The sequence below is a fragment of the Manis javanica genome, chromosome 4 (genome assembly GCF_040802235.1).
Source record: "Manis javanica isolate MJ-LG chromosome 4, MJ_LKY, whole genome shotgun sequence".
In the NCBI taxonomy this organism is placed as follows: Eukaryota; Metazoa; Chordata; class Mammalia; order Pholidota; family Manidae; genus Manis; species Manis javanica.
The window spans coordinates 161,967,515-161,990,493 of record NC_133159.1 but is presented as its reverse complement, the minus strand read 5'-3'; the positions used below and the strand labels follow the sequence as shown (position 1 = coordinate 161,990,493).

General features: G+C 36.8%; 1 protein-coding gene and 1 non-coding gene across 2 annotated transcripts in view; one reads left to right on the top strand and one right to left on the bottom strand.

Moving 5' to 3' along the window:
* LOC108394619 (serine/threonine-protein kinase TAO1-like) overlaps positions 1 to 18,570 on the bottom strand; it is a 53,662-nt gene extending 35,092 nt beyond the window's left edge. Inside the window, exons 1-7 of the mRNA XM_073236216.1 lie at positions 18,553 to 18,570; positions 11,566 to 11,637; positions 8,885 to 8,986; positions 7,572 to 7,617; positions 6,921 to 7,017; positions 5,290 to 5,403; positions 2,754 to 2,845 (exon numbers count right to left, since the gene is read on the bottom strand). Coding sequence (XP_073092317.1) covers positions 2,754 to 2,845; positions 5,290 to 5,403; positions 6,921 to 7,017; positions 7,572 to 7,617; positions 8,885 to 8,986; positions 11,566 to 11,637; positions 18,553 to 18,570 — 541 coding nt within the window. The remainder of the gene's footprint in view (positions 1 to 2,753; positions 2,846 to 5,289; positions 5,404 to 6,920; positions 7,018 to 7,571; positions 7,618 to 8,884; positions 8,987 to 11,565; positions 11,638 to 18,552) is intronic.
* A 2,663-nt stretch (positions 18,571 to 21,233) lies between these two features.
* LOC140849371 (U2 spliceosomal RNA) lies at positions 21,234 to 21,423 on the top strand. Its single transcript, XR_012131107.1, has one exon. It is a non-coding gene; the product is annotated as a U2 spliceosomal RNA (small nuclear RNA).
* Positions 21,424 to 22,979: the final 1,556 nt, after the last annotated feature.

Here is a 22,979-nt window from a genome sequence, read left to right as displayed (position 1 = left end):
ACCTACTTTATACTGTCCTCCCAACAGCTTTAAGAATGAGTAGTTTGATCCAGGAAGGAGAAGGGATTACTGAAGAAATTCTTAATGAATAAAATAACTTGTTTCTACTGTGATTTATTAAAGTATTCAAAATTTCTAAGTGGTGTACCATCAATATATCAAACCAGAGTATGATTTTTGATCTGTCATTTACTATAAAGCTGAACATCTCTATTTAGTCAAAGAACACTGAACTTAGCTAAAAACCATAGAGATTTACTAAATCTAGACTGCAGTAGCCTTCAGTGGATTCAAGGGATATTTTCCATTTCAAATACTTTTTTAATTGAAGTATCAATAATAGTCAATCTTATGTTGGTTTCAAGTATACAACACAGTGGTTCTACAGTCACCCATATTAAATCCTCACCCCCGCTACTGCAGTTACTGTCAACATAGGAAAATGTTACAGAGGCAGTGCTTATATTTTCCATGCTATTCTACTATCCTGGTGACCAGCTTATGACTGAAAATTTTTGTGCCCTTTTATTGCCCTCACCCTCAACTACTCACTCCAATCCCTCCCTCACAGTAACCACCAGTCACTACTCAGTGTCTATAAGTCTACTGCGATGGTGTTCCTTTTGTTTTGTTTTTAGATTCCACAAATAAGTGAAATCATATGGTATTTTGTCTCTGCCTGGCTTATTTCACTTAGCATAATACCCTCTAGGTTGATCCATGTTGTTGCAAATGGCAGGATTTCTTTTCTTCTTATGGCTGAATAATATTCCATTGTGTATATGTACCACCTCTTCTTTATCCACTTATCTACTGATGGACAGTTAGGCTGTTTCTATAACTTGGCTACTGTAATGCAACAATAAACAGAGCGGTGCATCCATCTTTTTGAATCAGGGATTTTCTTTTCTTCAGGTAAATTTCTGGAATTGGAATTACTGGGTCATATGGCATTTCTATTTTTAGTTTTTTTAGTAACCTTTCCACAGTGGCTGGTCCAATTTACATTCCCAAAAAGAGGGTAGAAAGGTTCCCCTTTCTCCACATCCTTGCCAACACTTGGTTTTTCTTTTCTCTTGGACAGAGGCCATTCTAACCGGTCTGAGGTGATATACTATTGTCGTCTTAAGTTGCATTTCCCTGATGATTAGTGATGTGGAGCATCTTTTCATTGTTGGCCATCTGTATTTCAGCTTTGGGAAAATGTCTGTTCTGGTCTCTGCCCATTTTTTAGTCGGGTTTTTTTTTTTTTTTTTTTGGTGTTTAGTAGTATGAGTTCTTTATATATTTTGGATGTTAACCCTTAATAGGAAAAATCATTTACAAGTGTACTCTCCCACACTGTAGGTTACATTTTTGTTCTGTTGATGGTATCCTTTGCTGTACAGGAGCATTTTGGTTTCGTATATACTCCCACTTGGTCATTTGTTACTTTGTTTCCATTTCCTGAGCAGTTGTGTACAGGAAAAAACTGCTCACACTTATGTTTGAGAGATCTTTGCCTATGTTTTCGTCTAAGAGTTTTATGGTTACATGTCTTACATCTAGATCTTTGATCTACTTTGAGTTTACTTTTGTGTGTAGAGAGTCATAGACAGTAATCTAGCTTCTCTCTCTTGCATGTAGCCATCCAGTTTTGCCAAGATCAGCTGTTGAAGAGTCTGTCCTTTCACCATTGTATACTTATGGCCTAAGGATGCAGCACTCCAGTTTGAAAAAGACAGATGCACCCCTATGTTTATCACTGCACTATTTACAATAGCCAAGATATGGAAGCAACCTAAATGTCCATCAGTAGATGAATGGATAAAGAAGATGTGGTACCTATACACAATGGAATATTACTGAGCCATAAGGAAAAAACAGATCCTACCATTTGCAACAACATGGATGGAGCTAGAGGGTATTATGCTTAGTGAAATCAGCCAGGCGGAGAAAGACAAGGACCAAATGATTTCACTCACATGTGGAGTATAAGAACAAAGGAAAACTGAAGGAACAAAATAGCAGCAGAATCACAGAACCCAAGAATGGACTAACAGTTACCAAAGGGAAAGGGACTGGGGAGGATGGGTGGGAAGGGAGGGATAAGGGCGGGGAAAAAGAAAGAGGGAATTACGATTAGCATGTATAGTGCAAGGGGGGCACGGGGAGGGCTGTGCAACACAGAGCAGACAAGTAGTGATTTTACAGCATCTTACTATGGTGATGGACAGTGACTGTGAAGGGGTATGTGGGGGGGACTTGGTGAAGGGGGAAGCCTAGTAAACATAATGTTCTTCATGTAATTGTAGATTAATGATACCAAAAAAAAATCAAACTGTACAATAAGGTATGCAGCCTGATAATCTAATCCTCATACCTAACACAAAGTATTAAGTAACCTAAGTAGCGGTAAGTAATTCATGAATGCTTTAGAGACCCTTCATAGATGGTAAATTTATAACCACAGACATATTCTAGGTGTTTAACAAATACTCATTAAATGTTAGACACAGATACCTCAAAATTAATACCACAGTAGAAACTATTTTAGACCTAATTTAATACAGCAAATGTAATATGCCTAAATTAACATATATATATATATATATATATATACACAAAATGCCAAATAACCAAAGTGACAACCTTGATAGATATATTGCTCCCCTTAAACACTGACATAAAAATAAAAATCTGTAATTTGGTACAGAAATTGAGATAAAACATTGATCAAAACTTACTACACAGTAATAAAGAGCAATGCTTACCTAGTTCAATGCATGTTATTCCAAGAGACCATATATCGACTTTGTTATCATATTGTTGTTCATTCCTCCCTAAAATTATTTCTGGGGCCATCCTAAAACATAAAATGTTACTTAAAGTTAAAAGAGAAAAGAAAAGTATACTGTTCTTTAAAAACGTAATGACCATCCACATGGAGAATCCCTGTGTGAATTCCAGATGATATATCTGGACATAAGAATTCTTATAACGGGAAATGCATTACAGGTTGTGAGGTAAATATTTACCATTGTGCACACAGTGTTAGACTTATTCTCACCATTTGTCATGATCAGGTACCAGCATCCTGGAGGAAAAACTCCCCAGAGCAGGGTTGTATTCTGCATCAGTTCAAGTTTGCAGATTGTAATATTGTATAGCATTTATGCCAGCAGTTCTCAAACATTTTGGTTTCAGCATCTTACTATAAAAGTCTAAATTTTGCTCGAAAGAGGGCATTTTATCACTGGCACTTGTTTTCTTGAACTAAACAAACTCACTACATTTAGCTGAGAAAATATCTACCACAATAAGCAACAATGAATATGCAGTTTGTCGGTCTTTTTCGCAAATAAGAGTAGTGTTCTGTGATAAAAGTGGCTAGGACAGCCACTCATAACTAAAGAAACCATACAATTATTAACTTTGGAGGCGTCTTGGTTATAAAATGAAACGCTAATTCGCATCTTCAGCTAGACTCTAATGTTCTCACTGGTGCTTCACCTTATCCTTCCTTTGTACTTGTTAAGCACAGACAAACATTTAGAACAGTTTCTGACTGCTTAATAACATTGTCACCAGGCGTATGTGTGTTCCTGTGTGTAAAAGTATGTAAATACATAGTGCTGTGTTCCTAATATACCATATACAAATTAATACATATGTAACTTTCAATTGCCGGTAATAGAGGGCTTCTAATGCGTTAAGATGTTGAAGTAAGCTTGGGGAGTCACTAAGTTCAACAAAGTTAAAAAAGTAGTTTTGTTTTTAATGCACAACTTTCTAGCTCCTTTCTAGTATCTAATATTGATCACTGATTTGTAAAGAGGGGGACCATTAAGAAGCATTATTTGTCCAAAGAACCCTTTTTTTATACAGGGGAAGAGGATTCTATCTAAACTAGGGTTCTACATAAGAAATTTTTGGTCATACAGAACAGTAGTCTTCAAACTTTTTATTTTCTTACTTCCAATGAATTTATTTTAAAAATGTATCCGCTTGTACATTTTTGAGTTGGTATCCAAATTTTATAAACTTAATAGTTGCAAAGGATATAATGCACACATATGTATATACATTATTTTGTATATGTGCTTTACAGAAATTTACAACTTGGAGCTGAGGACTTCACTCATTCAATTCATTAAAAACACTGCTGTATAATAACCTAATTAGCAAACCCAGTCTGCACGGTCATATCAACCATTCAAATCAGAATTATTTTCTGTCAGGAAATGCCAAACTTCATTTTTCATTGTAAATAACATGTTAGTGTGTCCTCAGGACAATTGTCCCAGTTATAAATGAGATCATTTTTTATTCCCTAGAAAAGAAGATGGGAGGAAGGATAATTGGGGAAAAGAAAGAGCAAGGAGCCAAAGGAACTGAGGAGAGATGACTGTGAAGACAGAAGGCCCTGTGTCAAAACTTGGTGTCCTAGCTCTTCAATATTTCTGATGCTATATATTCTAGATGTTACGTGTTCTCAAGTTGTCCCTCTGGTGACGGTTTGAGGCTTTTAATTCTCAGAGCAATGCATCACTCTACTATTCAGGATGGGTGAGAAGCCTTTCTTTAACAAACTGGGAGTTGGGAGATTTGAAACGTAGGTGGAAAAGAAGATGCAGTAGACCTGAGACACTTCTCAGCATGTACAGAGAGAGGACATCTATGGAAGTTGAAGATGTGGAAAGTTATTCCCTTCAGACTTGCTGCCATTAATATGGAATTATTTATGAATAAAATTAGATGATGTCTAGAAGTTGCTTCAAATAACTGGAGGTGGGAGGGAGGGCAAGAAGATCAAGTACACAGGGCAGCCAGGCCCTGGGGTAGTGCTGTTAGGCCGAGCTGACCGCTGTGTGAGCCTTCGTTATATTTTTGTCTATTTCCCTGTATACTAGAAATTCTCCACAATAAAAAATGAAAACAAAAAGTTCCTGATCAGCTACCAGTCTTCAGGGACTCTTATTCAGAAGATACTGACACACAGTAAATATAAATCTAAAGAAAATTTCCACTTAGCATTTCTATCTTCTCCCTTCTTAAACAATTAAATTTTTTCACTCCTACCCCCAATACATGATGTAGATGATAACAGGAAAGAACCGTAGGGGGACAAATGATACAATAGGAGGTACAAGGGCAGCGCTCCAAATCTGTATCTGAAACTACAGTGCTTAGAGGAATATCTAAAGCAGCCCTGTATTTCCAAGAGAAACATAAAGCACCTGATAAAAGGACAAGCACACACTGCCTATTTCAATTATGAGGATCAATACCAGATAGGACTACGCTTACCAATGCGGCGTCCCCACAAAAGACTTGGCAGAAGAGGCCATGGAAGCAAATCCAAAGTCAGCAAGTTTCGCCTGGCCTCCTGGTGTCAGAAGGATATTTCCTCCTTTGACGTCTCTGGGTTTAAGGAACACAGAAAATTATTTGTCTTTCCTTTGTAAGATTCTACTGAAAATGATAAAGATCATATAAAAATGTATAAAAGAGGGAAGGAGAAATCAGAATCATTAAGGCCTTGGGTAATCTCTCAGTTGGGATAACGAGAGCTAAGATCCCAACTAAGAAATGAGATACACAGAATTCCTCTAAGTATATAGTAACAAGTTTCTAAAAGAGAAGATAAAATACCAGTAGAAAAAGAAGAAAAAAATTAGCTAATTAATAGTACATACTCGATATTTGAGTGCCTGTTTATTGGTACAAGTAATGGTTTAAAAAATTTAGCTGAACATTCTTATATGATTGTAAGATTTCTGAGTATACCCTTAACAATAAAATGGAGTAAGAAGAACCTGATGCCCCAAATTTGTTTTTTTTTTAATTACTCATATCATTCCAAATTTTAGCATAGTTCTCCTACCTAAATATGAAATGAAAACTGAAACCCATGGGTAAGGTAATATCAATGATCCCAAATTTACTTTTAAGCTCTTTTCTAAATCAGCAACGTACATGTGAACTAAGAAAATTATAATGGGATTGCATGCCCAATGGGCACCATAACATTCAAAAAGAAAGAACTTTCTAAGCACTTGTCAATTCATACTATACAGAATTATAATGGATGTAATATTAAGTTAATCTATTTTCTTCCATTTGTTTTTATAGAAAATGGAAGGTTCTTTGAAGTTGAGAAGACCTTAGGTTCTGCTTCCAACTCTTTCATTCTCTTATTTACTATGCATGTGGATTTTTCTCTTGGACCTTACTATCCTCATCTAAAAAACTGATACCCATTAATTTGCACTGACTCTACTATATAAGTTTACTATGTATTGTCTGGTTCACATAGATAATTTAAAAAATGCTAGCTTCCTTCTAAAAACAGGCAAAACCAATACCAATGCTAAAAATGTAGTTTATGATGGTTTAATCTTTAAATTACTATCCGTTATCAAGGATTATCTCAAAAGTACAGAATGCTAGTAGCTTTCACTTGTCTGTCATGGAATCAATGGAACAAATCCGGCATTAGGAGTCACCAGGAGGACAAAAGATCTAGGTTAGTTCTAGTCTAATCTATCTTGCTTCATAGGCTTTGAGAAGTGAGTCACAAATTGGGGCATCAGTTTCTGCATCTGTAAAATGAAACAAGTAAGAATACATAATCCCTATCGTCTTTTCCACTTCACAAATTAAACTTTTCTATAATTAAATTTCTATCACAAATCTCTAAAGTGCACATACTTTGGAAAGCCCAGCAGCATGTGTAGAAAAAGATAAAAATTATTCTCAACCAAGAGATCAAATAAATTAGTATATTCATTTTAAGACACGGATAACCTAAAAAAATATGAGTTTGTAAAACTCCAGAATACTTTTATTTAGCTAAAACCAACAAAGCTTTCAGGATTAATAAATTCTAGGTCTGATAAATTTGCTTATTAATGTATGGTAATTTTTAAGGTACTTACCTATGGATCATGGCACGGGAATGTAAGTAGGCTAATCCCCGAAGAGCACCATGTATAATTGCTGCTATTTCCATTTCTTGTAATGGCTTTTGGTAAACTTGAAATAAGATTTTATTTGAAAATAATTATTCTATAGAACATTTCTATTTTAAAATATATATACACATATCTAATATATGGGCAAATTTAAAAAAGCAACATTTAGCAAGAAGGAATTTTTTGCTTTCCAAGATAATAAAACAAAGCAATTGAACTTAATAAGTGCACAGTTGTGCCTAGTTATTAGAGTTCACAGCCAATTTTCCTCTAAGTTAACATTTAACAATTATTTCACGATTATAAAAACAATGAAAGAGCTTTCCCTTTTTATATTCCTACATATCTTCATTCTGAACAGAAGGAACAAATTAAGTTTAATGATAAAGAATACAGAAAAATGCCTGTTAAATCACAATGAAAGAAAACTCATCTGTTATGCTAAAACGTAGTATTTAATGAGGACAGTGCATAGCACGCTGAGAGTCTAGAAAACACAAAGGTTTTTACTCTTCCTGGAAAGTTTTAATATTATTTAAAAAAATCTCTCAGTGAATGAATTCTCATTTTATTATACTAATACTTTTCTTTTCTCAATAAATGAAGGAGGCTTACCTTTCAGCAAACCTGAAGCAGATCCTAAACAATATTCCATTACAAGCTACAGGGGAAAAAAATGATAAAAAACATTAAAATACACTCTTAAAATAAAAAGATTCTATATGAGATAAAATAAATTCACCAAGGAGATCGAGAAGATAGTTTGAAGTGAAACAAACTCTAGTTATTAATTACCTTTAAATATAACTATACATTTTGGAACTTGTTAAATGCATACATGAAGTTAAGCCAATGCTACATTAATATTTTATAATGCCGACCTATAACTGCTTGTAGAAGATGTGTGTTTCATGTAATTACTAACTAAAGCTATAAAGGAATATACATATTCCATTCATATTAACCTATAGTAGCAATACTGGTATTGTTAGGAAGCAGAAAGTCGTCCTCTGGTTCTATATATACCAAGTTTGGGTTACCGTTTAAATCTTTCCTATAAAGCAAACACAGAGCACCTCGTATGTGCAGGTATGTTATATATATTAACTAATTTAATCCTCATAACCACCTCTGGAAGGAGACCCTATTATCATCCTTGTTTGACAGATGGAGAAACTTGGAAGACAGAGAGGCAGCCTGCGCTCTCTGCCACTGTTTGTGCTTCAACCACAGCCTCAAATTAGGAGTACCATCACCACCAAATTAAAGCAAACATTGCAAATCTAAATAAATCTAAGTTCTGTATACTAAAATGATAATCAGCTGTAGCTTATTAAAAATAAAAGGTCATTCCTGTTTAAAGAAAATTTAGCCTTTCTCTGAAAAGACATAATTACTGTGCCTATACCGTTGTAAGATTACTACCTTATCTTAGTTTCAACAATGGGGCAAAATTAATTTCCAGTTTCTGCAATAAAATGTCCCAATTTTCTACCTTTAGTATTATTCAGCCAAAGAATCACAATCAGTTCAGATTTCACCAGGATTCACCACCAATATTCCAACCAAGGTGCTTGTGGTTAAATAGCTTACAATACATTTATGTCAAAAATATATGCTGATTTTCATCCTTTGATAGGATTGTTCTCACACAAATGTTTGATAAAGCATTTGAAGAATGAAACCGCTAACACACATCAGAACATTCTCCCGTGCACGTAACGGTCAGCTGAATCTCTGTAGTCAACTGGCAAAAGTTCTATTCTCTCTCACTGCCTGAGAGTTTCAGGAAAAGCTGCTCCTTTCTCAGTGTGAACTGACATTTCAAGGTGTTTGTGCGTGGCTTTACACAACTATTTTGAGACATTTTTGAATTAATCATAAACCAAACCTACTAAAATTCCAGCAAGGGGAGAGCAGATACCCACCCATGCTCGGTGCTCACGTAAATAGCAGCCTTTGTATTCTACGATGTTGGGATGTTTCAATGTTCGGAGAAACCTGACTTCCTTAATAATACCCTGCCATCTCTGTGGGGAGAAAAAAAAGAATAAAGGAAAGAATTAGGAACAGTTGCCTTTCCTTAGAAAACTATATAAGTACAAAAGTAATTATTAGATTAAAAAGTTAACAAGAACATACAACTTTGCTTCATTTGTAATATTTAAATGTCAAACTCCTATATTTTAAAGAAATTACATTCATATAGTTTACAACTCAATAACATAAAATTCATTCCAGGTAGTACATATTTTCATTTTCATAAAATTTATTATCAATGAGTCTTATAAAAATTTTACAACCACACACCAAGCCTGTTGAAAGCTATATACTACATATAGTGGTTTTCCTTCAAAATTTCAACCTCCCCCTTCTTTTTTGCAGCTTTATTGTTGTATAATTTACATACCTTAAAGTTCAGCTGTTGTGGTTTTGGCTTATATTGTCTACCAAATGTTAAGTTTTTTCTGCTGTTTAAACTCAAATCAACTAATTACCTAAATTCCTAAGTGCTCATATTCTAAAATGCTAGCGAACACTTAGGTTATAACAGAGGGAAGTTCACAGAAAAACCAAGCAGCATGGAAACATTTTCCTACAGGATTTCACGAAGAGCCTTCCCACTGACGCCTACTAGTAAATAACAGATAAACCTTCAGCAATAAAAGCTACTCTATGACAACTTCAGAAACTTAGGCCATGTCCTAAATACAGTTACTTGTCAGAAGCAGTCAGGGAACTCTGAAAACACAGGTACTTGGGTCCACACCCAGAGACTCTGGAGGCTTAGGAGATGGGGGATGGGAACGTGGAATCTGTTTTTTGTTCTTGTTTCACTTTTTCCAGGCTTTACCGCTGACTTGTATCATACTTCTAAAGGTAGGGGAACTAGAATACAGAACTTTAAAAAATGTTTTGCACTAGAATTTAAGATCCTATATCTCCTATGTTATTTCATAAGCCCTCAAGAAAATATACCAAGATATTCACCGTGTAAAATGTGTAGGCTGTAAGATGCTAACTTCAGAAAGTGTCATAGGGGCTTTACATTTCAAAATTGAGTGCTCTGGGAGGCAAACTCTCAAAACAAAACCAAGCTAAAACCTGTATTCTTCAATGAAAAAAAAACTTCCAGGAAGGATACACTATTAGATGAGAGAAGATGATGCCCTAGGTGAAACTTTTTGTTCTAGGCATGACTAATTAAACAGACTCCAACACAAGTCTGCTATGAAAGCTGGTTTTAAAGTTATACTGTAGAATGGCAAATAAAATTAAACTTGTAAAAAATGGAGGTTTTTTAGGGGTTTTAGAAATTATTAGAGTTTTTTTAGGTATCGACATGATGAAACAGTGATCAACCGCAACAGTGTTATCATACCCATAAGTATGATTATCACAAAAAAACAATATTTACCACAAAACAGAGATTACAGAAATGTAGAAAGCCAAAACCTTTAAAAATTAAAGACTGATCTAGCATTTCTACCTCTGGGCATATACCTATGTGCATAGCAGCATTATTCACAACAACCAAGGGGTAGAAGCAACTTAGTGTCCATTAACAGATGGTAGATGGACAAACTGTGGTGTTTTTACACACACACACACACACAGGAATATTATTCAGCTTTTAAAAAGAAAGGTAATTCTGACACACTACAACATAGATGAACTTTCAGGAAACTATATTAAGTGAAACAAGCCAGTCACAAAAGGACAAATAGTGCATAATTTCAATTACATGAGATACCTAAAGTAGTCAAATTGATAGAGACAGAAAGAGGAGAGGTGATCTCCAAGGGCTGCGGGGAGGGGGGAATGAGGTGTTATTGTTTGATGGGTGCAGAATATCACTTTTGCAAAATGAAAGAATTCTGGAGATGAATGGTGGCGATGGTTGCACAGCAATGTGACTGTCCTTAACACTACTGAACCTACACTTGAAGTGGTTAAGATGGTAAATTTGTTTTGTGTACTTTATCACAATTAAAAATAAATAAAATTTTTAAAGAATTAAAGAAAGACAAAGAGAACAGACTTAGAAAGTAATTTTATAAACTTATGCAATTAAGGAAGAACTAATCAGAATACTGATGAACTAAAGTACATGCAATACAGTATCAGTAATTTTATTTTTTCAGATTATTACCCACTGCCTTATTTTTCAGACTAGATATATTGCTGCTGATGGTTATTTGCAACAGCCGTTAAATAATTTCTCAACCATTAAAAATTTATATCCAGTATACTTACTGTTAAATGTACCTTATTCTAGTTTACTTTCTCAGACATGATAATCCCTCTATTATAGAATAATCTGCTAAACAACAATTTAAAAAATTAAACTCATGTCAGCAGCACATATCTAAAAAAATTAAGAGTAAGGGACGCAGTTGGGAGGTTTCTGGGATGTCATGAATGTTGTTTATGGCTCTAGGTACAGGTTAAATGGGCACACTGAGTCTGTGGAAGAAAATTCACTGAGATAAATCTTAGTATTTGTATATTTTTCAACATTTTTTGAAAAAATTCCCACCTATCCCCAATTAAAAATGGTATGGCTTTCTTTAACATGCCAATACAAACATATATATATTTCACCTACCTCCATAGCCTTCTTTCCACTAAAAGGTATTCTCTTGATAGCCACCGCGTCATTGGTGTGCACATCTCGTGCCTAAAAAAGACAGAAGATCACTGTAAAACCTAACATTTATAAACTACCATGTCCAAAAAGATACCAAAACTGCTTTTAAAGAACATTAAAAACATAAGTAGCAAAAAGCATATCAAATTATCAAGGAACTGGTACTTTAGAAATAAAAATAATGCATGTTTATCTTTGAATGAGCTAGTTGAGAGGAAAAATATAGAAATTTGAACAGAACTATAAACAAACAAAAAATGACTAGTACAAGTCTATGCTAGGCCTGTAAATGTCAAAATTTCAATGAAATGGATAATTCTCTAGGAAAGAACTACTAACATTGATCTAGAGAAGAAAATCTGCGTAAAACAGTGGTGGAAGATTGAAAAGAATACTAATCATCTTTAAAATAGTTGTGAGGGGAGCAGTTTCACCAGGGGAACTTCCCAGGATAAAAGGGGAGGGAAAGGAAAGCTGTCCCACTAATCGTATGGAGGCGGTCTGACCCAGCAACTAAACCCTCACAAGCAGCACAAAATAGAAAGTCAGGGACCAATCTGACTTACAAATGTAGACAAGGGAACTCTAAATAAAAATTGAAAACCAAATATTACAGGGCATTAAAAGAATATTTCATTTGGATAAAATTTATTACCACGGAAATGCAAAATTTTGATAGAGGAAAACATTTCATAATTTGCCATATTTTTTTTTACAAATCAAAGGGGGAAAATATATACTTATACATAGAAATGCTGAAAACGCAGAAAGAGCCCAACTCTAAATGTATTTAATGCAGGGAAGACCGAACTCTTAGAAAACCCACATGGGAAAGGTAATTCCTCAACATGATAAATCATGCCTATTGTAAACAACTATTAACTAGAATTAAGACAAGACAGCTAAAATGCTATCACCATTACTATTTACCACTGTGGTGGAATTTTGATAAAAAAATAACAGCATAACAGAAACATGAAAGTTAACTCTTTAGAAAGTAAGAGCCAAATTCTCATTATGTGTTTAAAAAAAAAGATGCTGTGTAAAGAAGGCACAAGAGGATAGCTGCAAAACATTTCAAATGAGTTCAGTAAAAAGGGTTAATCCTCTCTAGACATCTGTGGAAGAATTCAGTGTATTTAAGGTACCCATTAAAATGAAAATACTAAATCTGTAACACTACCAAAAAATTAAACATCTACACAAACTTGTTGCTGAGGGGAAAAAAAAGCAATCTTAATAGGAAGAAATAATGAATGAATAATCATGAAATGTCTGTATGGGACTTTACGTAAGTCAGTGTTTTGCAATATTTGATTCAATAGCAATGTAAGTCATAAAACTGCTCAAGTAGTGTAAACAACATGGAAATTAAAGCCGAATATCTTTCCCTTTTTTCAGTAATCTAAGAAGCTCAATAAATAAAATGATCTCTTTTTATATACACCTAATGCAAGTGACTCTAAAATAGACTACTGCGTATGTCTTTTTGTACTCCTGATTTTTACTCTGCCAGGACTGGATATTAAATAAATGCTGGTCACTGACGTTAAGCCTTTAACACTTACAAAGAACACTGCTCCAAAGCCTCCCTGGGAAACTTTTTTGAAATCTGTGAAGCGCTTCTCTGGATCTTCTTTGGAGAAGAGCTCTGCAATCTCAGGGTCCTTCAGGCTCTGTGCTAGGATAGTTGACGACATCCTGCTGGGCAGTCAGCTGTCTGATTCTAATTTTATGCTGCTCTCCCAGTCCTTGGGAAATCGGTATGAATGAAGCCACGGTGGCATAAGGAATTGTAGAGAAATGAGAAAAGAAAAAAGGAAAAAGCAAAAGTTGCTAAGAATAATTAGTATATCATTTTCTGACTACATATATAAAATTATCTTAGACGTGGAATTTCACTGAAAAAGTGTTGCCTACTAGCGCAGGAGTCTTAAACCCGGCTCATCATCACAATCACCCGTGCTGCTTTAAAAAAAAAGATTCCCACTATACATAGTATCTAAGTACATACTATACACACACTTCTAAAAATCAGATAAATCTATATGTACTGGAAGGCTTTCTGTATCAGTACTTAAAGATTTATCAAACTCTGATGCAATAAGCTCATCAGCAAAAGAGATAATATAGTAGGAAGACCATTAAAAACGTGCCCAACAACTCAAAATGTACCCATAATATGTTTCTAACAACAGGAAGATTCCCATCTATCAATGACCTTCAAATGCAAGAAAATAGATAATAGATTTGATTCAGTAAGATTTCTTTTCCTTTCAGACACCACATGGTCGTGTGTAATCAACTCTAACACAGACATTCCTAAGAAAAATGCAATGGAAGAAAATAATGAATTTAACATAGATAGATAACTGTTTCCTCCATAACCTGATTCATATTAAAATATGGCCTTATCAAATCTGCTTCATTATGTAAGGTGATACTCTACAGAATTCCCTGGTGATTCTGGTGTCAGTTCCTTTATGTCAGATTACCAAATTTCAAAAACGGCGGCTATAAATGACAGGCTTCAGAACCGGGTTCTGGAACGACACTGCCTAGATAGGAATCCTGACAACAATTATTTGCCAACTATGAACTTGGGTAGCCTCATTTCCCAAATCTATAAAATGAAGGAAATAACCTACCTCCCAGCGTAGCTGCGAGGGTCACATGAGGCAATGAATGCTAAGTGCAGACCAGCACTCAGGAGCAGCAGGCAGCACACTGAATGTCAGTTATCAGGACCTCCCGGAATTCACCAATTGAAATTAAAAACTCCAAAAATTGATTTCATTGAACTCATAAGGGAAAATAAAGCTCTAGCCAGTTTTTTCCATGCCCAAAGCATATTTTTTAAACTTTTGAATGCTTTTAATGTTATTAAATTTCAAAAATTTTTTAAACGACAGAGAATTTTTTGAGCCTGTCTCATTTTTAGTGAAGTCAACTGAACCAATCATAATGCTTGTTACTAATTTTCTAACAACATAAAACACATTTACATATCTTTTGTCCTGCCCTAAATTAATACTACATTGCAGTAAAAATTCAAATTACTAGTTTGTATTCCTTTTCTAACATTTTCGAGACTGCACCATATTCTTCACTTCTACCAATCACTCTGCTCTGGAAGACAGCTCCCTGGAACAATGCTTCAATTGCAATTCTTCCAAGAATATGTGACCACAGGACAGTCATTTAACTTATCACTCCTAAAATGAGCAGATCGAACTAAATTCTATATAAACTGTTCCTATTCAATTTACACAGCTGTGAAAAACAGCCTTCTATGTACCTAAGAGCTTATTTAAGAACTTTGAATGATCAAATTATAGTACCTTTATTACAAGCATGACTTATATGAAATTTTGTAAAAATTTTGAAAAGAGAGACAAAACATTGCAAAAAATGAATACATCCTTAGAAACTTGTGGGACAGTATCAAATTGTCTAAATTTCATATTATAGGTGCTATATAAAGGAAAAGAAAATTTTATTTTTTTAGAAAAAGAATTCTTACTAAAAGCAGAAAAGATCCCAGATCTGACAAAAACATAAATTAAGATATTCAAGATGCTCAGCAAGCCCAAACAGAGCAAATTCAAAGAGTTTAGGCCTAATAAGGCCGAAATTCAAAATCAATAACAAACACTTAGGTCTGATAAGGCCTAAACATGTCCTAATGCTAAAAAACAAAGATAAGCTAAAACTTGAATGATCACAGAAGTCTTATAAACTACAATGGAGGCCACAGAATGTTCAATAATATCTTTGAAGTGAGAAAGGAAAGGAAATGCCAACCCAGAAGAGAATCATTTATCTAAGCAAAAGTTTTGTGGAATGAATACAAAAATAATAGAGAGAGAGAGAGAGAGTTAGATGATGGAAAGCTAAGAGAATCTGACCTCCATTAAGGGAAATGTAAAATATTAAACAAAAGAAAGCTAAAGGCTATATATTACTACCACATGAAATATTCAGAACTTCAGAGCTAACAAAATTACAAGGAGTAAAAAGGGACATTACATAATATTATGATTTCATTCATCAAATTCCAAATGTATACTCACCTGACAAAAGAGCTTCAAATTACACGAAGCAAAAATTGATACAACTGAAAAGAGAAGAGTCTGTAACTGGAACACCACCACCATAGACCAACACTACCAACCAACAGGTCCTAATGACATTCCAGTATGTAGCCTGGCCACAGAATGCACAGTCTCCTCAAGTGTGCATTATGACATACACTGTGAGATCACATACTGGGTCATAAAATAAATCTTAACAGGTGAAAAAATTTCAATTCATACAAAATGTTTTCTGATAAAAGGGTAATAAACTTAAAATCAGTAACAAAAACAGTTAAAAAAAACAGGACCTCAAGTGTGGAAATTAAATACACCTCGAGGCAACCCATGGGTCAATAAAGGCATTCCAAGGACAAAGAGAAAATAATATGGATGCGAACACAAGGGACCCAAGGAAGACCACACCAAAACGTGTACTAATTAAAATGGCAAAGATCAAGGATAAGGACAGACTATTAAAAGCAACCAGAGAGAGTAAACAGATCACACACAAAGGAAAACCCATCAGGCTATCATCAGCCTTCCCAGCAGAAACCTTACGGGCCAGAACAGAGTGGCATGATATATTTAATAAGAGAATTGACCTCCCACAAACCGTCTCTACAGTGTATTCTGGAGGGACTCCTATAGATGGAAGTGTTCCTAAGGTGAAATAGCTGTCACCAGAGGTAATAAAAATGTACAGAGAAAGAGTACAGAATGCGATACCCAATATATAAAGAGTGGAGGAGGAAGAAAAGGAGGGAAAAAAAAAAAAAAAGAACCTTTAGCTTGTGTGTGTAATAGCACACTAAGTGAGTTACATTAGACTCTTAGATAGTAAGGATGTTACCCTTGAACATTTGGTCACCACGAATCTAAAGCCTGCAATAGCAGTAAGTACATACCTATCCATAAGCACCCTAAATGTAAATGGTCTGAATGCACCTGCACAAACATGACTCAGAAATGACACGATCATATTCAAAATGGCCAGAATAAAATCCAAAATTTACTGCACATGCTAAAACAAACAACACACACATACACACGCCACTGGAGAATGTGACAAATTCTCAAGGAAAAGGAGGGACAGATGCCTATTTTGAGATGCCTCATGTTGTAATTATCACATAAAGACTTTATAGCTGTTATTATAACCATACTAATGTGGTAATGCTTAATACTCTTAAAAATTGGAAACACTAAACTTCTAGCAGAAAAATAAAAACTATAAAGAAAAGATCCACGTCGAGAAAATTAGAACTGAAAAATATAATTACCAAAAATGACAAAAGATATTGCATGGGCTCAACCACTGAACAGAGATGATAGAAGGGTGTGTAAACTTGAAGATAACAGAGCAGCAGAAATGATCTACACTGAAGAAAAGACAGGAAAAAACACTGGAAAAAATGAATACATCCTTAGAAACTTGTGGGACAGTATCAAATTGTCTAAATTTCACATTATAGGTGTTCTATAAAAGAAAAGAAAATATTATTTTTTAGATAAAACAATTCTCACTGAGAGCAGAAAAGATCTCAGCTTTGACAAAAACATAAATTTAGAGATTCAAGATGCTCAGCAAGCCCCAAACAGAGCAAATTCAAAGGGTTTAGGCCCAATAAGGCGTAAACTCAAAATCAGTAACAGTTAGGCCTGATAAGCCTAAACATGTCCTAATGCTAAAAAGCAAAGATAAACTGAAATTTGAATGATCACAGAATTCTCATAAAATACAGTGGAGGCCACAGAATGTTCAATAGTATCTTTAAAGTGAGGAAAGTAAAGAACTGCCAACCCAGAAGAGAATCCTTTATCTAAGCAAAAGTTTTGTGGAATGAATACAAAAATAATAGAGGGGGGCGGTGGTGAGAGAGAGAGAGAGAGACTTAGATGATGGAAAGCTAAGAGAATCTGACCTCCATTAAGGGAAATGTAAAATATTAAACAAAAGAAAGCTAAAGGCTATATATTACTACCACACGAAATATTCAGAACTTCAGAGCTAACAAAATTACAAGGAGTAAAAAGGGACATTACATAATATTATGATTTCATTCATCAAATTCCAAATGTATACTCACCTGACAAAAGAGCTTCAAATTACACGAAGCAAAAATTGATACAACTGAAAAGAGAAGAGTCTGTAACTGGAACACCACCACCATAGACCAACACTACCAACCAACAGGTCCTGATGACATTCCAGTATGTATCCTGGCCACTGAATGTACAGTCTCCTCAAGTGTGCATTATGACATACACTGTGAGATCATATACTGGGTCATAAAACTAATCTTACTTAACAAGTGAAAAGATTTCAATTCATACAAAATGTTTTCTGGTAAGAAGGTAATTAACTTAAAATCAGTAACAAAACCGTTAAAAAAAAAAAAAAACAGGACCTCAAGTGTGGAAATGAAATACACCTCGAGGTAACCCACGAGTCAATAAAGACATTTCAGGGGCAAAGAGAAAATAATATGAATCCGAACACAAGGGACCCAAGGAAGACCACACCAAAACATGTACTAATTAAAATGGCAAAGATCAAGGATAAGGACAGTCAATTAAAAGCAGCCAGAGAGAGTGGTTGCCCTACAGCAAGCTCCCGAGACCTCTCTGCACCTCTGTATCCTTATGTGTAAAATATGTAAATACTATCTGTACCTATTTCAGATGATTTTGAGTACTACATGAGGTACTACACATAACAAAAAGCATCAGAAAGGTACCTAACATGCAGGAAGCTCTTTAAAAGTGTTTGTGAGTCTCATTAGTACAACAGGTGGACTTTAGGTGCAAAAATAGAGTCTATCAAGGAATGATGTTTGATTTCACCACTTGAAATTTCAGTTCTTTGTACGTAAACCTTCAAGGGCATCTTCCGGAAATGTTATGCTTTGCTGAATGTTTGCATTCAAAATGAGAGTATTCAAGAATAGCGGAGGAATTGCAATCCGGGCGCACAAGCTATGAGGATCCACAAGCCGATCCAAGGAGACGAAGGGAAGGTCAGCTTTTCCTAGGTTTTAGGAGGAGTTCCAGGGTGGTGGCGGTTTCTCCTTGGCTCGGAGCAGCGGGTTAAGGCGTTGCCGGTGCGGCAAGGAGGCGTCCCCGTCCTCCGCCTCCTCCGGAGGCAGGAGATAAAGTTCCTGTGTGAAACTTTATCAAAGTTTCCTCCCTTTGTCAAAATAATTCCCATCTTCCTTCTTCCTGCTGGTTGTGTAGACTTGCGGACTGCGACTCGAGGGCTCCGTGGGTGCCGTGGGTGAGAGCTCCGACTTTCAGGGGTTCCCCGCTCCATCTGCAGCGAGGTTTCCCTTCTCTTATTTTCAACATCAACAGCAGACAAGGCCATTCTGTGGCCGTGAACGGATCAAGACAGACACAAGACCAGTCCGTAGTCACATCCGAATTCAGGCAAGAAAGAAAATGGCCCAAACAACAAAATCTACCAAACACTCACTCCCTGTATGCCGTCCCATGACAGCTTTGGCCTCGCGCGACCCCTCCCCTCCTTCTGGGTAAGATTTATTCAGCTACCCAGTCACAGAATTACCTACCCCCAAGTGCCTGAGAGCCCCTGGTAGGGGAAGAGAAATATCTTTTCCCTTTTACCCTTCTAGGTTGTCGGAGGCTGGGGCTTCGTAACAAAAGACAGGTTAACAGGAGAAAGACAAACTGATTAGTGTTGTATATACTCAGGGATGAGTAACTCAGATATGTATATATGTATATATAGCCTTATACAAACAAAGAAACCAACCGACCCAGTAACTGTCCGGAGAAGTGACAAGACAAAGGAACAGGACTTTTGAGCTCGTAGGGTGGCGAACTGTGGGAGGGAAGACGTAAGAAGATGAGGACTAGTCAGTAAAGTTTGTTACGTAGAGTCCCCTGGTGCCAGTCTCTGGGCTCATAAGGGTTCTAGGGTTGCCAGTGATTGTTTAACTTCTGTGCCAACTTTTGCCCTGCTTTTAGGCAAATGGCGGGGAGGGAGGGCAGAGAGCTAGCTTTTCTCCTATCTGCTTCAGCTCAAAATAATCCTTAGGCCAAAGCGGCATTTTCCCGGGGGGTGGCAAAATCTGCGAGCCTTCACATCCAGAGAAAGGCCCCTCTTACTTAAACTCTCCCAACCCTCCCCCGCCCAACACAAGCCCGCATCCTGTATATAATGAGCCATTCCTGACCCCCTCTCACGGAGATGCCCCACGGTTCGCCATGGCGTCGGTCCTCTCATTTTGCAGCAAGAGAGAAACGCAACCCGTTTCTCTGTGGGCGTGTTCCCTGGAGGTCTTTGGTGTCGACAAGTTCTTAAGAGGGTCCTCGCTGTTGGGGCGCAAGATGGAATGAGTTTTATTCTGTTTAAAAAGCCAGACATTTACAGATAGAACGGCTCAAAAAAAGGAAGAAGAAAAGGAAAGAAAGAAAGAAAGAAAGAAAGAAAGAAAGAAAGAGAGAGAGAGAGAGAGAGAGAGAAAGAAAGAAAGAGAAAGAAAAAGAGAAAGAGAGAAAGGAAGAAAGAAAGAAGAAAGAAGAAAAGAAAGAAAGAAAGAAAGAAGAAAGAATGAAAAAAAGAAAGAAAGAAGAAGAAAGAAAGGAAAGGAAGGAAGGAAGGAAGGAAGGAAGGAAGGAAGGAAGGAAGGAAGGAAGGAAGGAAGAAAGAAGAAAGAAAGAAAGAAAGAAAGAAAGAAAGAAAGAAAAAAAGAAAGAAAGAAAGAAAGAAAGAAAGAAAGAAAGAAAGAAAGAAAGAAAGAAAGAAAGAAAGAAAGAAAGAAAGAAAGAAAGAAAGAAAGAAAGAAAGAAAGAAAGAAAAGAAAAGAAAGAAAGAAAAAAGAAAGAAACAAAGAAAGAAAGAAAGAAAGAAAGAAAGAAAGAAAGAAAGAAAGAAAGAAAGAAAGAAAGAAAGAAAGAAAAGAAAGAAAGAAAGAAAAAGAAAGGAAAGAAAAGAAAAGAAAAGAAGAAAGAAAGAAAGAAAACACTTAGGGAGAGGAAAGGGTTGCTGAGCTCATCTCTTTAAAAACACTTCTTCCAGGGCAAGGCAGGTTGGTAAAAGCAGAGAGGGACGGACGTATTTGTATCTGCGCCTGTGTATGTGTACATATATAGAACACACGGCGGTCAAATGATGTTAGGTGGTGAGCGTTCACCCTAAAACTGTTTCAACGTCGCTCTACGTTTGAAAGAAAAGTCCCATAAAGCTGTTCGTGTCTATTCCCGCTCCAGGACTTCTCCAGGGAAACGAGGCTGAAGGAGCTTTGTGGCTAGGCGCGTTTCCGTTTCCAGGCGAGTGGGCGAGCACCGAAGGCGGGAAGGGCGGGGCATGCAAATTTGAAGTGGCTAGTTCGTCTGGGAACTATGGGACCAAAAAACCCCAAAAGCGTGAAACCCCAAATAAGAGAAACAGTCCTACAGGTTGTGGGGCTGTAATAGGCTTTCAAGTCTAGGGAAGAGGGTGTGCCTTTGGCTGCTGGCGAGATTTCTCACCGTGAGCTTAAAGAGGTGTGAGAGGCAGGGTGCGGCCTGGAACGAGTTGCTGCGGTTATCGCTTCTCGGCCTTTTGGCTAAGATCAAGTGTAGTATCTGTTCTTATCAGTTTAATATCTGATACGTCCTCTATCCGAGGACAATATATTAAATGGATTTTTGGAGCAGGGAGATGGAATAGGAGCTTGCTCCGTCCGCTCCACGCATCGACCTGGTATTGCAGTAAATAGCATCCTTTGTATTCTACAAGGTTGGGATGTTTCAATGCACCTCCCTCTCGGGGGAGACTAAGCGTTTGTCAAAGAGAAGATTAGAATAGATTCGGCGGTTTATGACAGCGAGGTCCTATTACTCGTTTTTTCACACTGACGGCCTACAGTTACCCGAGGCTTTCACGTGTTCGTGTAACGTAGATCTTCCCGGTCTGATCGAGTAGGGTTGCGAATGCCCTGGGCTCTGCAGGTGTAGCATTATGCATACACACTCCCAGGGTCCCGTAAAAGCAGCCGACCTGTCTATCTGTGCACAGGGGCTGGTTCTCGGGGACCGTGGCTAAATAACGCAAGGCTTCAAGGCTTAGGGAAGTCAGCAGGGTTTCTTGCGAACAGTGCGGGGCGACTCCCCGCGGGTTCCTATGGAACATGTGGTTGTATTGTCTGAATCTTTATTTTTTTGCTGCTTTGAAATAGTCTTTGGTGACTGTGAAACGGGGGGTGTTGTTGGTTTTTTTTGGCCAGGGGAAAATCATCCGTGGAGTAGTGTGTTGAGGAGCTTGCTTTGGGCTGTTTGAGGGCTTGGTTGCAGATGTCAAGGAAGCACTTTGTGTTGCTGTGAAGCTGTATAGTTTTAAAACACTGGGTCCGTTTTCAGCTGCAAGCACCATGACAACCACTAAAAAGTTCAGTTCGTTCATTTTATATGAGAAAATAGGAAATGCAATTGCTCGTTTAAAAGTACAGGAGGCAGGAAAATGTAGAAGCATTGAGCAAGGACGGTGAGTAGAAAACTAAGAAATATGGTAGGTATCAGTGCAACTATATCAATATCAAGCTCTTGAAACATAAATGGCCTGGCCTAAATGTATCAAAATAGGGATTGTAATAGTGTCTGCTGTGTTCTCCAACACCACCGAGCGATTCTCCAGTTCTCCGTGGACACTGGGTGTCTTACAAATTGAACTCGATTCTGACACTATGTCCTACAAGACTGCCACTTTGACAACAATTACAAGTCCAGTTTACCTGTGCTCCTGACTGCCTGGAAACCAGGTTCCTATGGACTCTCAGATTACTTTTGCTAGAGTTGTAGTCCACAGAACTCGAGAAACACTTGCTTACATTTACCAGTTTATCATAAGGGACACAGATGGGAATCAGATAAAGGGGGTACATAGTTTAGGTAGCTAAGGGGGAGGTGAAAGTTTGTCTTGAGTGTGCTGTGTCTTGGTTGCCTTCAAGCTCAAAGTAATTCACCTGCCAAAGTGACGTTATTTGTGTGTCGTGTAATCTGCTTCCCTTCAGGACAAATCCAACCGGTAGAAAAATCAGTTAAGTACATAGCGAAAGTCAATCGCATCACCAATCCACTGGACTTAATTAATATGTGAAGAACAATTCATCCGGCAATAGAATACACATCCTTCTGAAGCAAGCTCACACGGAACATCCACCAAAACAGACTACGTTATGGGCCATGAAACACATTAACAAAGCTAAAGCACTAAAAGTCATGTAACATATACTCTCAGATCACAGTGGAATTAAGCTAGAAGTCAGTAACAGAAAGATAGGTGGAAAATCCCAA